General features: G+C 32.8%; 1 protein-coding gene and 1 long non-coding RNA gene across 2 annotated transcripts; both read left to right on the top strand.

Annotated features, from left to right (window-relative positions):
• Positions 1-3,487: 3,487 nt before the first annotated feature.
• On the top strand, positions 3,488-4,433 carry LOC146905069 (uncharacterized). The gene is made up of 3 exons (XR_015018129.1): positions 3,488-3,750; positions 4,192-4,262; positions 4,354-4,433. It is a non-coding gene; the product is annotated as an uncharacterized LOC146905069 (long non-coding RNA).
• Positions 4,434-4,437: 4 nt separating this feature from the next.
• LOC146905070 (protein FAR1-RELATED SEQUENCE 5-like) lies at positions 4,438-6,738 on the top strand (the record flags this gene model as incomplete). Its single annotated transcript, XM_085728436.1, has 1 exon — positions 4,438-6,738. A coding segment is annotated over one exon (2,301 nt), but the record flags the coding sequence as incomplete, so codon positions are not given.
• Positions 6,739-17,533: the final 10,795 nt, after the last annotated feature.

The raw sequence follows: 17,533 nt of genomic DNA on the forward strand, positions 1-17,533 counted from the left end.
TCAAAGATAATAATCTAAGTTGTTAAGAAGATTCTCAAAGAAATGAATTTAGTCTTAGTAAGATTATCAAAGATAAGAATCTAAGTTCTTAAGAAGATTCTCACAGAACGGAAGTTGGTCTTAGTTAGATTATCATATATAAGAATCTTAGTTCTTAAGAAGATTCTCATAGAAAGAAAGTTAGTCTTAGTAAGATTATCAAAGATAAGAATCTAACTTCTTTCAAAAGATTCTCACATAAAAGATGTTAGTCTCAGTATGATTATCATAGATACGAATCTAGGTTGTTAAGAAGATTATCACAGAATGGAAGTTTGTCTTAGTAAGATTATCATAGATAACAATCTTAGTTCTTAAGAAGATTCTCACAAAACGGAAGATAGTCTTAGTAAGATTATCATAGATAATAATCTAAGTTCTTAAGAAGATACTCATAGGACGAAAGTAGTCTTAGTAAGAATATCAAGCAATCCATTTAGAAACTCACCCAAACGACAAACAATAACAAACAAAATCACTTTCATCGTTGCATATGACCTGATTGAACTAAGAATGAACCAAAAGCACGAAATTCACTGACCGAAAATCTTGGAGATATGTTGATCTGACAAACCATCCCTTCAAAAACCTAGTCAACATGGAATTACGTTTGTTTGTCGACTGAAACTTACCCAAACGACAAACGATCTAACAAACCATCCCTTTAGAAATTATATTCAACATGGAAGTACACTTATCCGTCGACTCAAACTTACCCAAATGACAAACAGTACCAAACTGAATCATCCTGGTTGTTGGATATGACCTAATTGAACTTAGAATGAGCCAGAAACTTGAATTTAGGTGAAAGTACAGTTTGTTAGAATGACTTATAACAAAGATTTCAATCGTCGAAATTCAAGCTTGTACATTGACCTTTGTCCACCTAGGTCTTATTCAACGGTTGAATTAATTATATAGAGTAGAAATTCTTAGTTGAACATAACTTCAAATAAAAAAAAATCGAACACACACAAAAATGATAAAATTTAAAAGAAAAATAATATAATCACATCACTTAATATCGTTTCTCTTTTTAAATTTTATCATTTATGTATTTGTGTCAATATAATTTTTTTTAAGCTTGTGCCAATGTAAGATTTGCTATATAGAAACCCATAATAAATGAATTGGATTATTGATTATTTTATCACTATTCAAAACTGGTAACAACAATTAAATATAATTAAAATCATTAAATTTCCGTATTACTGTGTTATAGGTCGTGGGTTCGAATCTTTGCCAATTTTTTTTAGGGTCATGTTAACTTGTGCCCTTAGGGCACAAGTTAAGGATCTAAAAAAAGAAATAAAACATAAGTTTTGTATTGAAAAAATAGGTTTTTAAACTTTCAAAGCATTGAAAGCACAATTTCCAAAAATTAATTTCTACAATTGGCTTCTAAACTTGTGCCTTAAGGGCACAAGTTAACATTTCCGTTTTTTTTATTGTACTTTTTTTATTGTCTTCTTCTTCGCCCGTTTTTTTAAAACGGGTTGTTTCAACCCATGGTCCGATCCGATTGGATCTCGCTCGATACTCAATGAAATTCACCGATTTTTACGTGGTTTTGATCGGATTTGAAAGGCAAGGAGAATGCCTATACTTATTTTGCACGTTCACATGCCAATCACAATTAATTTTTTTAGGGTTCTTTCATAAACAAACGTGAAAATAAGTTTTATTTTTTATGGATGTTACATCATTTCACACTTCTTATTCAGCATTCGATAACAAGATCTTGCTCCAAATACCATGAGGATAGAGCAAAACAATCTCTTATACTGTCATCCATTTCCAAAGCACTAATTGGTTTGTAACATTTACCACAATTTTGTTATTGTCTGATCTCTTTACCAAACACATGAGGTTGCTGGAATAACTCGACCCCTTTCTACAGAGAGAATAACAAGAGACATAAGGTTGCTTGAATCTACACAAATTTTTTTCAACAATGCCAAAAACACCCTTTGTTAATTGTGATTTCAAAATCAATTGCATTTTTTAATTCAATGGAAATGTTTAAAAATTAGAATTTAAGAAGGTAACAAAACTTACAAATCTCAGCCATTAAAATACTATCAAGTATATCCAATGGTTGAAATTCATTTTACCAAAAAAATAAAAAAAAATATATCAAGTCTCCTATGGTAGGAGACCTAATGAGGTTGTGCACCATAGACTAAGCCCAATTTTTAGAGCTGTCAAAACGGGCGGCCCGGCCCGTTTAGGCCCGGCCCGGTCGGGCAACGGGCTTTTTAGGGCCGGGCTAAAAAGCCCGGTTCGAATATGGGCTGAAAAATTGGGGCCCGAGCCCGGCCCTGCACGGGCTCCCGGGCTAACGGGCCGGCCCTGGCCTGTATCTTTTTTTTTTTTTTTTAAAAAAAATCAAAAAATAATTTTATTAAAATAAGTTGAAAATGAAATATCGAGGCAATCACTTGGATGTAATTAACATGAGTGTGATGTTGAACAGTTGAAGTTTATAAGTGTTGCACTTTTGCACATCTAATGTCACCAAAAAAAAAAAAAACTAACATTAATACGAAAAAAAAGGGTTCTCAATTGACGGGATATTATTTTATATTAATTCTGAGACGTGAGTGAGCTTGCGAAGATGGTATTGTCTGGCGCCTGTGTGAGAACTAAGAACTGAATTTCATATACACACAAAGACAAAAAAAAAAATTGTATTTTTTGGCGGGCTTGCGGGCCGCCCGCGGCCCGACCGGGCTAGCCCTACCGGGCTCCGGGCTTTTTCGGGCCGGGCCAAAAAGCCCTGAATTGATTCGGGCTCCAAATTTTCGGCCCAGGCCCTGCATTTAATTCGGGCTTTCGGGCCGGCCCGTAAGGCCCGGCCCGTTTTGACAGCTCTACCAATTTTCAAGATAAACTCACTTTTAAGTTTCTTTAACAAGTGCACTAAAGATACACATTTCCCATAAAATAAACCGAATAATATAACGTACCTTTTAGCACGGACCGACATCTAGGTTTTTGTAGCCTTTCATATATTTTTATTTTATCCATATTCCATCATCTTATCTTACAATTAAACTAAATCATAAATTTCCTCAAAAAAATAAATCATAAATCAGGAATTGTTTTCAGCAAAAATCATCAGGAGTTTTTTTAGTCATGATCGGGTGTTATTAATTATTAATTGGACATTTCTGTCAAAAAAAATTATTAATTGGACATGTAATAAAAAAAAATATAGGACAGTGAAACCAAATAAGTATATGACTTTTTTTTTTAATGAGAAAAGCATAGGACTCTGATATGCAAAGGATCCAACTGTTGATAGGGCGCCGTTTAAGGTGCGCAACGTTGATGGGTCTTGTATGGTGAGAGACATAATTTAACTGGTTTTTTTTTTTTTTGACGTTGGCATATAACTTGTAAGTTCAGGTTGGTGTACTTTGTGTTACCTCTTGTAGTGGGTAATTATCATTATCACAATTATTTTCATATATTAAAAGTAAAGGCCAAATCCGGTAATTCATGTTTTCTACCAAATTAAATCTTGACAGAAGTGTAGAACACCACTAAGCTTTTTTCCTTGACAGAAGTGTAAAACACCACTAATTTTTTTTTTTAGATTCAGAAATTTTAGATTTGGAAAGTTATATCAAAACGATCTATCTCTTGGATCCGTGTATATTTTTCGAAAATTCGGTTTCAACATATTCTGTAGAATGAATCACAGAGGTAAGTTCTTAGTTATTTAGCATTTATTCACTGTTTTTGGATCTACTTTGGGGGTCTGTGAGGTTCGGCACTTCAGCTGATGTAGCAGGTTTTTGTTTATTGGTTTGGCTTTAAGGGAGGGTCATGTATAGCTTATTTTTTTGGTGTTTAGGCTTTGTTTCTGCCACTTCCCTTTGGCTGTATTTTTTTCCTGCTAGGCCCCTGGCTGCTGCTGTGCTTGTTTACGGTTAGTAGGGGCTTTTTGTGTTGTATCAGCTGGCCTTTTTGCACTTCTGGTGCTTGGCCTCTTATATATATATATATATATATATATATATATATATATATATATATATATATATATATATATATATATATATGCCGTTTAAAAAAAATTTCACTTCTTAATTATTTAAGTCTGAAGTAAAATTTAATAGAAATTGTATAAATTTGATGGTAAAGGTATATGTACGAATTCAAATGGAAATGATGCTGGAGATAGCGCTGGGCATGAAGTAATGCAAGCTTATTATGTAAGTGAAAATACATAGATATCTATAATTTATGGTTGTTACCTATTTTTTTTTATTATTATTTGTCTCAGTTATGTAAATGTTTTTTTAGCAAGCAATGGATGAGTTAACACACGAGAATGGTGGTGGTAACATAGTTGGGGAAGGGGATAATGTTGGTGATGGTGAAGGAGGCTTCTCTGTTGAAGATAACGATGAAGATGAAGAATTTTTAGATAGTGAATACGATGATGAAGATGATTCCGGTGATGTGAATGATGATGATTATGGTGATGTAAATGAAGATGATTATGGTGATGTGAATGATGATGATTCCGGTGATGTGAATGGAAATTCTGATTCAGAGGGATACACTGATGAAAATGTTGATGACGATTTGGAAGGAAATTATGATGATGTCAATGAATCAACATCTTCACATCCAAGTCTAGAAGAGTCATTTGTAATAGATGGTGTTGAAGATATTGTAAAGATGAACATGTTTAACTTGCAAATTGAAGATGTTGCAAAGTTGCAATTTGGGAGCCTGGAAGTTGCCTACAATTTTTATTGTTGGTTTGCAAAGATGAACGGTTTTCCTGTCAGAAAAGGTCAAGTTATTAAAAATAAGAACGGTGATGTTCTTCAACAAACATTTGTTTGCAATCTAGAAGGGTTCAGGAAAGACAGAGGTCTAACAGCAGAGGAGCGTAAGCGTGGTCCAGTACATGAAACCCGTTGCGGTTGTGGAGCAAAATTTCGAGTCCATATCGATGTAATCACCCATCGTTGGTACATTACAATTTTCATCTTTGATCACAATCATGAAATGTTGAGTGACAAACATTGTGGGTTGTTGGCTGCTCATAGGAAGCTCAGTGAGTCAGACAAGATTCAAATTAAGTACTTTGGTAATGCTGGAATCAAAGTTGGTCAAATGATTGGTGCGTTTGCAAATGCTGCCGGTGGGTATGATAAGGTAGGATTTCTGAAGAAGGATTTACATAATCAAATTCTTAGACAGAGAAAATCGATGTCATCTGATGCTAAAGTTGCTGTTAGGTATCTTAAAGATTTGCGTTCTAAAGATCCATTGATGTTTGTTTCACATACGGTTGATGCGGAAGGTAGGCTGCAACACTTATTTTGGAGCAACGGTGAAAGTCAAAAGAATTTTGAAGTTTTTGGCGATGTACTTGCTTTTGATGCCACATATAAGAAGAATAAATATAGGTGTCCTTTTGTCGTGTTTTCTGGTGTTAATCACCACAACCAGACAATTATATTTGGTACCGCTGTTGTTTCAAATGAGGTTGAAGGGACGAACGTGTGGGAGCAGTTATTGGTTGCAATGAAAGGTAAGACACCAGTAGCTGTAATAACAAATGGGGATCTAGCTATGAGGAATGCGATCAAGAAAGTTTTTCCAAAGAGTTATCATAGGTTATGTGCATGGCATCTACTTCGAAATGTAATGTCCAACATTGGTAATCTTGATTTCATTCCTTTTTTCAAAAGATGTATGCTTGGTGATTATGAAGTCTGGAAATTTGAAAAACTTTGGAATGAAATGGTTGAAAGGTTTGGTTTTGAAGAAAACAGATGGATTAATGAATTGTATGAGAAAAGGAAAATGTGGGCAACAAGTCATATTCGAGGAAATTTCTTTGCAAGGATAAGAACAACATCAAGGTGTGAGGCATTTCACAGTCATATGAAGCAGTTTATACACTCAAAAATGAACATGACCGATTTTGTTAAGCACTTTCATAGGTGTGTTGCATATTTTCGCTTTAAAGAGGTTCAAGCCGATCTTAATTCCCAATACGAGACTGCAGTGTTGAAGACCAATCTTAGGTCGCTTGAGAGGTCTGCCTCAAAACAGTTTACCAAAGAAATTTTTGAGATGGTACGATCTGTCATCCAAAAGGTATCCCTAGTATCTTTGTTAGACACCCAAAATATGTCCTGTTCTACAATTTATTCATTGACAAAGTATCGAGATGAAGGTTATGTCTGGTCTGTTTCGCATAGTCCATTGGACAATCAATTTGCATGTTCTTGTCTTAGAATGGAATCTATAAGAATTCCTTGCGAGCATATCATAGCGGTGCTGGTATATCTTGATTTTGTTGATTTTCCCGAGTCTCTAATGTTGAATCGTTGGTCACAATTTACAAAGGAGTCAATAAGGGGAAATTACGAAGATGGTTCACATTACTGGGATTCGCATTTGGTTGCTAGGCATGCGAATTTGGTTTATCTTTGCAAGGAAGTTTCTGACCTAGCTTACAAGGATGTTGATGATTATAAAAATTATTTGGAATATCTAACAAATGAAATTAACAGGCTTAAATCAAAGTACTCCAATGAAGGTGGACCAGAGAATTTACATGTTCCAGGGGAGTTGGATAATATACTTAATCCTTCATGTTCAAGAAGCAAAGGGTGTGGGCATAGCACGGGTGGTACAATGGAAAGACGTAGACGGACACAGACTTGTAGTATATGCGATGCAGCTGGACACAACAAACGATATTGTCCTACGATTAAGCAATGACAACTAGGCAATTAATGCTAGACTCAACAAATCCTTCTTGGTACGTTGTTTGTGTATACTATGTTCATTTATATTTAATGTTTAAAATAGATATTGATTGTGGTCACATTTGAAATTTAAATTGCAGGATGGAATTTGTTCTAATGGAGTCTTTGTTGCCAAAGAAAGATCTGTGATGTTGTGTGTGCTTATCTTGGAAAGAGTGTTTTTTGCCAAAAATACATGTGTTGTTGTGTGTGCTTATCTTGGATCTATAGTTAGTATTGGTTGAATTTTTTTTAAGTTGGTGTGGGTGCCTTGATATCCCCTGCAGTCATCAAATGTTGAAATTTAGTAGTTAATATGGGTGGTTAGATTAGGATTCCAGTAAGGAATATCGTAATTCAAGTATTTTATGGTATTTTCGTTAGTTGTATTTGAAATTGTTGAAACTAAATCCTTTTGAACCTTTATAATTGTCTTAGTTAAGAATATTGGGTAACTGATGCATTGGAAAAATACAAGTTGAATTGAAGTGCAATGTTGATATGGAAATATGTTGAATTGTACCGTAAATGTTGTTGAATTGATGCATTGAAGGAAGAAATATTGTTTTTTGTTGTAGACTATAAAGAAAAGTTGCTCCAAGGGTTTTGATGATCTTTTGATTGGGGGTGTTTTGCCTTAAGCTTTACTAGGTGATTAAAACCTAGGACATACTAATGTGAATGTTGGATTGAAATAATGTGAATGTGGATGGTAGAAAATGACGATTTATGCATGTATGTGATGTGAATTGAAAACCTCATGTTGATGTTAAAAAGAAAGACATTATTAACTTGCTTTGAATAATTATTGTTAAGAAGAAAGACATTTGAATAATGAAAAAGGCACAACTTTATTGATTCGCTCAGGACACCAAGAGTTTTTGAAAAGGCCTTGACTAAGTTTAACATTTGTGTAATGACGTGATATAATAATAACCAAATACGACAATAGAGCCTAAAACAACTTGATTTCAGAGTGCATGAATCAGAACATAGTGTAACTGCAGGCTCAAGAACGTAATGTGAACTCACTGGAAAAAACAGAAAAATATGCAACATAAATTTCACCTTTTATCCTTATGGTTAGAGCTGAAAAATATGTAAGTTTAAACACAAAATACTCGTAAGATATTTAGCAGAGAACAAAATACTTATAGCAAAACTAAACATATCTCATCCAAGGTTAGTGTGTGGTTGCTTTAGACTTACATAACCAATATAATCACCAAATTTAATTTGAGAACATCAAGATTAAAAACTACCAATATAAAACTAAAGAATCCACTTGATATTTACCTCCTCATAATTCAAGAATGATACAATTTGTTGTTGTAAATCTGCAATCCAGCTAAGTGCCCAGCACAATAAAAACGGATCGTGCGAGCACATAAAACAGAAATAAAAGCTTTTAATATATAAATATATAAAGTTAGTGAACATTAAGCATGTCTTACACGTGGTGTCTTAGAACATATTCATCTCAGCTGGACTCTTTTGTTCAAAATACATACATACATACACAATCCAAAATATTTGGCCAAAGATAGAATGCATGGCATCTAGCCAAAAGACCCATATGGCACAAGAAGCCAACTAATGGTAGTTAAACCAAGATACTACCTGGAAGCAGTTCAAATAACATATTACAGAATACTTAAATAGTTATAACATCAAAGGTTTGTCCAAAATGGTAGCTGATGTTCCAAAATAACATAACATTCACATGACACAACTTCATGCCTCATCAACTGGTGTAGTCATTAGTTGCCAGTAGTTCTTTGCCTTCTTGATGAGATCATTGTTGCATTCGTTGTGGTTGCCCATCAATATTCGCATAGTCACCTGCATCTTAGTTATGTGCTCAATTGGCTGGTTGAAAATTCAATAAAGTATTTAATGTTAGTTGATTCATCATTTTAAAATAATCAGAACTTTACATTAATTTAAACATTTCATACCACGCCTGAAACATTGTTTGCGAAATTGTTTTGCATATTTAACCACTCGGCAACCCACAAAGCAGAGTTGTCACTGCAAATAACACAACAAGGACATAAAATTAGATTAAATTAGTTACTGTTAGTTTAAAATTGCACTTGGCACAACCCAAATGACCATTGTGTGTGTTTGGGTGTGGTTAGTAATCTTCCATTAATTTTCTTAAATACTACAGTACACTTACATAATTTAGTTTCAGTTTCAGTTATTTTTACACAATTCATTAATATCATGTGGTAAATCCATAAATAGTCCAATGCAATACCTTGTGCCATAATTAGCTATACCCCTTGCAGACTCAACATCCCAATACTGGAAATCCGCAAGGAAACAAAATGGGATGTCTCCTTCAAACACCATGTCAGCCATCTTAGCAAGCGTAGCAGCCTATACAATAAATTTTAATTGGGAACACAAGTGTTGATATTTAAAGACATATTCTCATATAAATTGTTATAAGTTAAATATTGTAAATTTACCACACACTTACAATGTTTCGTATGTTGGACTGTCTTTTGTCTACAGCCTCGTCCCTTAAGTGGGAGTCAAAATGAAATATCTTCCGGTTGTCTATTGAAACAACCATAAGATACCAATGACCACGGTTGTCCTCAATCGGAACATATATCTACATACAAATTGAGATACTAAACACACCATTAAGTCTTATTAATTTTTTTGCTTTTAAAAGTGTTTAACCATTTTAAAATAAAGATCTACATTTATAGTATTATTTTACCAGCCTTAGTCGGTCAAAACGACTCATCCAATCATCTGCATAGAACATGTGTAGATCTTCACAAGTGTTTCCTTTAGCAACATCATCCTAGTATAAAAACATATGTTAATATGAGACTTTCTTATTAATTTTACAAACAAAGTTATGATCATGATTACACAACCAGAATTGAGATGTAAATTACCTCAAACGATGGTGGAAAGCACCACACAGATTGGCTTAAACTTTGGCGTTGTGTCCAACATACTTTGAGAGCCATCATCAGTATTATCTAGCAATAGTTTGTATTAATATAAAACCAAACAATATTGAGCCATACATATATGAAATACCATGCAACATATTGGAACAAGAATGAAAAAAAACGAGGCTTATGTGCAAGTACCTCACTAGACACCAACATCCCTTGGCACATGCACTGAAAATCTGTTATAGAATATTCATTTCTCCCAATTTTGAAAATGACATCCCTACAATACAAACATATAAGATGTGTTATGCTACAACATAAAATTGATAACCCATAATGTTGGTTTTAAAGTGATGAAAACTAGCCTGGAGTCAAAATTCTCTTGGAACACATAAGCACACACTCTTACTTCAACCTGGTCCAGCCTCATATCAGTGGTAGTTTTCACGGCACATTTGAAATGTTGTTCATTATATGCAAAATATACATTAACATGCATCACAGATAAAGTAGTTAACATTAACAAAGTGTTGTTCTTATCATATGATAACAAATTTTATTACCTTTGGCACCAGAACCCCTGTATTGTTCCTGAAAGCAGCCGACCTACCAACAGAAGCTGGACTTTTACCTTTCCCAGCCGGAGAACGGCGTTTCACGCCTGCAGATTTTGGAGTGGTTTTCTTCCTTCCATGTGAACCACCAGCCACAACACCCTTAGATTTTGATCCTTCATCGGGTGATGGTGTGAATGACAGCCTTTTCGACATTGTTGATGATGTTACTGGTTCCTTCATTAGTAGAAATTGCATCATATTTTTTATATTACATAAAATATATATACAAGTAACACGTTTATGTAACAAGTACAATATGTATCACCTTAGCGCTAAGCCCTCTTCTGTAGTCACTATTGAAAGGGATGTTGGTAGTGTCCATACCCTCGTATGCGTCTTTCTCAACAAAAGGAAGCTTGCCTTTGCTTATGTTCTTCCTCTTGCAAAGACCGGTGTTGCGCACGAATTTAGAGTTCGCGGTCTCTCTCTTTTTCAGTTTTGATCGTTTGTCGGAAGAGTTGTCAGAGATATTGATGGTTCCAAAGTTTTTAAGCTTCTCCATCTCTTTCGCTATCACAGAAGGGTTGCTCAGATTGTTTATGTTGTCTTCAACATCATGGGAATAACCGAATTTTGCATGAACGACATCTTCACGTGATTTTGGAGTTGGAGTTTTAGCACTGTCATGTGTAACATGTTGGTTGAAACGATTCATAACTTCTCTGTTACACACCTCAAGGTTACCAATCCGAAAACCTAGCTTCTGAAAATTTGCATAAGGTTGACGTTAACCACACAAACATGTTTTACCATAATTTTTGTAAACAAAGACATCATGTATATAACATATCATATATCTTTATTTAAAAAAACAAAAAAAAGTTCCTACATCTATAGTTTCTTTTTAATAAAACAAACCTCAATAGCATTCATAATATCAGCAAGAGTGATTTCCTTAGAACTTGCATCAGGCCTAAGTGGTTCATGGTTTGAAGCATTTCTCCAGCGTCCACCTACAACAAACGAACATGTATAACCCAAAAAAGTTAAAACTTAAAAAATATGGTAAATCTAGTTTCAATTTGATGACTAGACGGTTAGATTATGTCATTACATTGATGTTGTTGAACTTGTTCGAAGAAAAACGTAAGTCATCCATCATCTGAGAATTGTTTGGTTCATTCCTGCATAACATTGCATTGTTATATGTTGGCTATAAACATTTATAGAAAAACATTTATGATATATGTATATTGAAGGTTTAAAGTTTAATACTTACATAAGGTTATCTTCTGAATGTTCAGGGATGAGAACGTATTGGTTGAGATCCATTGTGATGAGTTAGGTGATGGAGTGTAATATGGAGATGAAAAATACAACCTTGAAGATTCACTTGTATGAAAATAGTATTTTATATAAGTGAGAACCTAGTGATGCCAAATACGTGTTACTTAATATTTAAATTATTAGTACTTGTTATAATTTGCTATATCACACTTCAGAAAGCAAATCTATCATAGCACTTAAATGCATTTAATGTAGAAAAGACTTCTTAAGAGAGTGCTTGAGTGTTATACAGTAGACATTGTCTCTCTTCACATCCTTTTACTTGGAAAAACGAACTAATCCAACTTCAAATTAAAAGTTTAATTATAAAACCTTTGATTTATAATAGGGAAATTAGTCACTTTAGTCCCTAAATGGGAAATGAGTAGTCATTTTAGTCCCTGAATGCAGAGAAATTGCAAAACAATCCTTGAAAGTAGACTCTGTTAATCAATTTCAGGGACTAAAGTGACTAATGGAGTCTACATTCAGGGACTAAATTGACTAACAGAGTCTGCATTCAGGGACTAAAGTGACTAACAGAGTATACATTCAGGAACTATTTTACAATTTATCTGCATTCAGGGACTAAAGTGACGACTCATTTCCTATTTAGGGACTAAAGTGACTAATCTCTCATTTATAATATTTGTACTGAGGGCTGGATATTTATATGAATAGAAGGAAGATTCACGTAGAAGAACATATAACAAAATTAATTAGGCCATCTCAATTATGGACCATATGGAATAAATTTATTTTAAGTTTTATAATGACCCAATTTTAGGTGACCCACATTTTATCAATATAAATTAATTGAACTATAAGGTTGTACCGATTATTGATTGTTGGCTAATAACTAACAATACTGAATAGAAGTATTTGATGATCCTTTTGGTGTTTATCTAAAAAAAAAGTAGTTTGACTTTTAATAGTACATTTGACTTTTTAAAGAAGTATAATGAAATTTGAGATCCTTAAAGAGTGCCCCGATGACACTCATTAAAAAGACCCTTAAAAATTTATAAATGGCATGTGTATATAGGAGACACATTTTAGTTTCTACAATTCAATGTCGCAATTGACGATGCGATAAAACTATTACGTGCGACTGAATTAAAGTTAATGTATAAATATATTGTGCCTAAATATGGTTAACTATGTTTTTGGTCCCTATAAAATTTGGAACTTTCAAGTTTAGTCCTTACTTAATTTTAATAGTTTTTTTAGTCCCTACAAAATCAATTTACATGTAATTTTAGTCCTTGCTAAAACAAAGTTTGTTTAACTATCCTTAAAATCTTTAATTTTTGAACGATTATTTTTGGACAAGTTTAGATCATTATGAAAGGTTCATTTACTAAAGTTTCGAATTTTTTAACATGAAATTAATTAAATATGAATTTTTTTAAAGCTACAAAAGTTTAATATAAATGTAACAAAAACCTGGATGTATAAATAAAATTTTGAGAATTTTTTTTTTACGGAGGAACTTTTAGTAATGTTCTTAACACGTCTGCAAAAAAAATGTCCAGAAACTTGAAAGTTTAAACATAATTAAACTAATTTAGATTTAGTAGGGACTAAAGCTCAGTGCAGAAATTTTTTATAGGGACTAAAAAATATATTAAAATTAAGTAAGGAATAAACTTAGAAGGTCCCAATTTTATAGGGACCAAAAACATAAATAACCCTAAAAAATAATAACATCAATTTAGATAAAGTAAAATATCCACATGACACACCAAAAAGTGACTCAACAACCTGGAAATTGGTTGAAGATAATATACAAGGATTAATGCATAATTATACAAAGTCATTAAAGATTGTTCATGCGTTACAATTTGATTAATGAAACTTCACATGCTAGGACATATAAGTTAAGTTGACATATAGCATTTTCCATGGATGTATCATTCACTAAGGTTAGAACAACAGCCAGTGAATCCATGCATGGTTCCTTATATTGGCATGTCAATGACACACCATCTCCATGTTTAGCTCGAAGTTTACGTCCATTGCCCTTTGTAACTCCTCAGAAAGAACCTGAACGTTGTAAGAGTTGTAATCACGTATCCTTCTTCCAGTTGCTTTTAGCAAACGGCGCATCAATATCACTGCCACATCTTCCTTTGCGTCGTAGTCATTCTTAGCAAAATGGCCAACTGCTACGAGAGGTTTGTCCATAAAGGAACTCGACAGACATGCATGATACCTTACAAATTTTAACCATTGTTCATCCTTCACCTCATGCAGTGTATACACCGGTTCAGTAATCCTCATACGGTTGCAGACTAATTCAGGCTGCTTTTGAATGCTACTTTGTAGAACAATATCTGAAGCACTTGTTTCTTCAGCCAAGTTGGTCGAAAACACAACTTCCATTCATAAAATTATTAGAAACACAAAGTATATTATATAGTGTATGATAATGTATATTGGTTGATATGGAAAATTTGTTATATAATATAAAAACTTACAACTTTGTGGTGTATACTGCTGGGTAGAGTCACTGCTATATGAACATTCACCCTTTTCACGTGAGTTTTTGTTGGTTGTCTTCGTATATGGACATCCAACCCTTTTGCAGTGATCCTCGTATGCTTGTTCTGCTTCCTCCAAGGTGTCGTAGGCTATATGGGAGTTATTGCTCCAATTCTTAACCTGATCCCATGCAATAGGCCATGACTGATACACGCCTGGTACACGACCTTCAAAAACTACATAAACTTTCCCCATTGAATCACCTGTATAACCCTTAACTGGACGTCTCAAAACCTTCGGTAGTTTAGAGAGAAAGAATGGAAGTCATGGAGTTATAATATGGAGTTATATGTGTTTACTTTGGTCAACGAATTCATTATAGCTATTATGATTAGTTGTTGTAAATTATAACTATTCCCAACTACTTATGTTCATATATTAATTGTACCGTATGAAAAAACAATAAAATAATGTCTGGCATGGTTGAAGTCATTTGACACAACATATTATTAATTCGGATAACATTACACCCTCCTTATAATATTATAAGGAATACTCCCTCCGGTAACTATTTGTTCGAAAATATTTTTTAAAATCTTCAGATACAACTAATGTCAGTCTTATGAAGATTCAAATATAACTAATGTCAGTCTTATGAAGATTCACTTTTTATATTCATCGAATAATTAATGTATCTAAAATGTGAAATTTTGGTTATAATAGTGATCAGAGGGACTAATTAATAAACCACGAATAATTCATAAAAAAAAGGTTCATTTTTGCTTATAATAATGACCGAACGGTCTATATTTAAATCTAGAAAAATTTGCATGTTCGAAAATATTTTTTTGAATCTTCAGGTAGAAGTAAAATCGGTCTTATGAAGATTCAGATACAACTAATGCCAGTCTTATGAAGATTCAGATATAACTAATGGCAGTCTTATGAAGATTCACTTTTTATATTCATCGAATAATTAATGTATCTAAAATGTGAAATTTTGGTTATAATAGTGATCAGAGGGACTAATTAATAAACCATGAATAATTCATAAAAAAAGGTTCATTTTTGCTTATAATAATGACCGAACGGTCTATATTTAAATCTAGAAAAATTTGCATTTTCGAAAATATTTTTTTGAATCTTCAGATAGAACTAAAATCGGTCTTATGAAGATTCAGATACAACTAATGCCAGTCTTATGAAGATTCAGATATAACTAATGTCAGTCTTATGAAGATTCACTTTTTATATTCATCGAATAATTAATGTATCTAAAATGTGAAATTTTGCTTATAATAGTGATCAGAGGGACTAATTAATAAATCACGAATAATTCATAATAAAAAGATTCATTTTTGCTTATAATATGACCGAACGGTTCATTTTTGAATCTTCAGATGGAACTGAAGTTAGTTTTATGAAGATTCGGATCGAACAAAAGTCGATCTTATGAAGATTCACAGAGAACTAACTAAAGTCAGTCTTATGAAGATTCACATATAACTAATGTCAGTCTTATGAAGGTTCACATAGAACTAAATTAAGTCGTTCTTATGAAGGGTCAGATAGAACTAATGCCACTCTTATGAAGATTCAGATACAACTAATGCCATTCTTATGAAGATTCACATAGAACTAACTAAAGTCGTCTTACGAAGATTCACATAGAACTAATGTCAGTCTTATGAAGGTTCACATAGAACTAAAGTCGTTCTTATGAATGGTCAGATAGAACTAATGTCAGTCTTATGAAGATTCATATATAACTAATGTCAGTCTTATGAAGATTCACATGTAACTAACTAATGTCAGTTTTATGAAGATTCAAATAGAACAAAGTCGATCTTATGAAGATTCACATAGAACTAACTAAAGTCGTCTTACGAAGATTCACATAGAACTAATGTCAATCTTATGAAGGTTCACATAGAACTAAAGTCGTTCTTATGAATGGTCAGATAGAACAAATGTCAGTCTTATGAAGATTCATATATAACTAATGTCAGTCTTATGAAGATTCACATGTAACTAACTAATGTCAGTTTTATGAAGATTCAAATAGAACAAAGTCGATCTTATGAAGATTCACATAGAACTAACTAAAGTCGTCTTACGAAGATTCACATAGAACTAATGTCAGTCTTATGAAGGTTCACATAGAACTAAAGTCGTTCTTATGAATGGTCAGATAGAACTAATGTCAGTCTTATGAAGATTCATATATAACTAATGTTAGTCTTATGAAGATTCACATATAACTAATGTCAGTCTTATGAAGATTCACATCTAACTAACTAATGACAGTCTTATGAATGTTCATATATCACTAAAGTCAGTCTTATGAAGATTCAGATAGAACAAAGTCGATCTTATGAAGATTCACATAGAACTAACTAAAGTCGTCTTACGAATATTCACATAGAACTAATGTCAGTCTTATGAAGGTTCACATAGAACTAAAGTCGTTCTTATGAAGAGTCAGATAGAACTAATGTCAGCCTTATGAAGATTCACATATAACTAATGTCAGTCTTATGAAGGTTCACATAGAACTAAAGTCGTTCTTATGAAGAATCAGATGGAACTAAAGTCAGTCTTATGAAGATTCAGATAGAACTAAAGTCAGTCTTATGAAGATTCACATAGAACTAACTAATGTCAGTCTTACGAATCTTCAGATATAACTAAAGTCGATCTTATGAAGATTTAGATAGAACTAAAGTCAGTCTTATGAAGATTCAGATAGAACTAAATTTTAAAAGTATAAAAAAATTATTTTTAAATTATAAATTGATATAAATGAAACAAATTAAATTACTAAAGACTAACATTTATATTTTAATTTTTTTTATAAAATGTAAAAAAAAATGTAATATGTATTTTAAAATGAATCAAATATAATTTTCAAATTTATAAATACTAGAAGTGAAATATCTACCCACAACGATACTTATCAAATATGGTCACATTGTAACTAGAACTAAGTAATTACCAACCAATTTTTTTTAAAATATCCGTCCCTTCCTATTTTGTGAGTCTGTTGTTGGACCTTTTACTAGAAGACTCTATGATGCATGCGCTAATGTATGGTTCCAAGGCACTATCTTCCATGAATTCTGCATACTGCTATTAGGGACAATGTTTGACTTGATGGGTTGAGAAATTGAAAGCTGTTTCTACCCGTTATAAGTACTTTTCAAAGTAAGGTCATTATTAATTTATGCACTCTATAGTCATAAATTATACTCCCTCCGGTTTTATTTATAAGAAAAAGTTGACTTTTTAGATTCATTAAGTAATTGATGTATTTAGTCTATAATATAGATCAAATACATCAATTATGCAATGAATCAAAAAAGTCAAATGTTTCTTATAAATAGGACCGGAGGAAGTATTCACGTTAAAATTA

This window comes from Medicago sativa, chromosome 7 (genome assembly GCF_051527215.1).
Source record: "Medicago sativa cultivar Bolivia chromosome 7, Bolivia_mono, whole genome shotgun sequence".
Classification (NCBI taxonomy): Eukaryota; Viridiplantae; Streptophyta; class Magnoliopsida; order Fabales; family Fabaceae; genus Medicago; species Medicago sativa.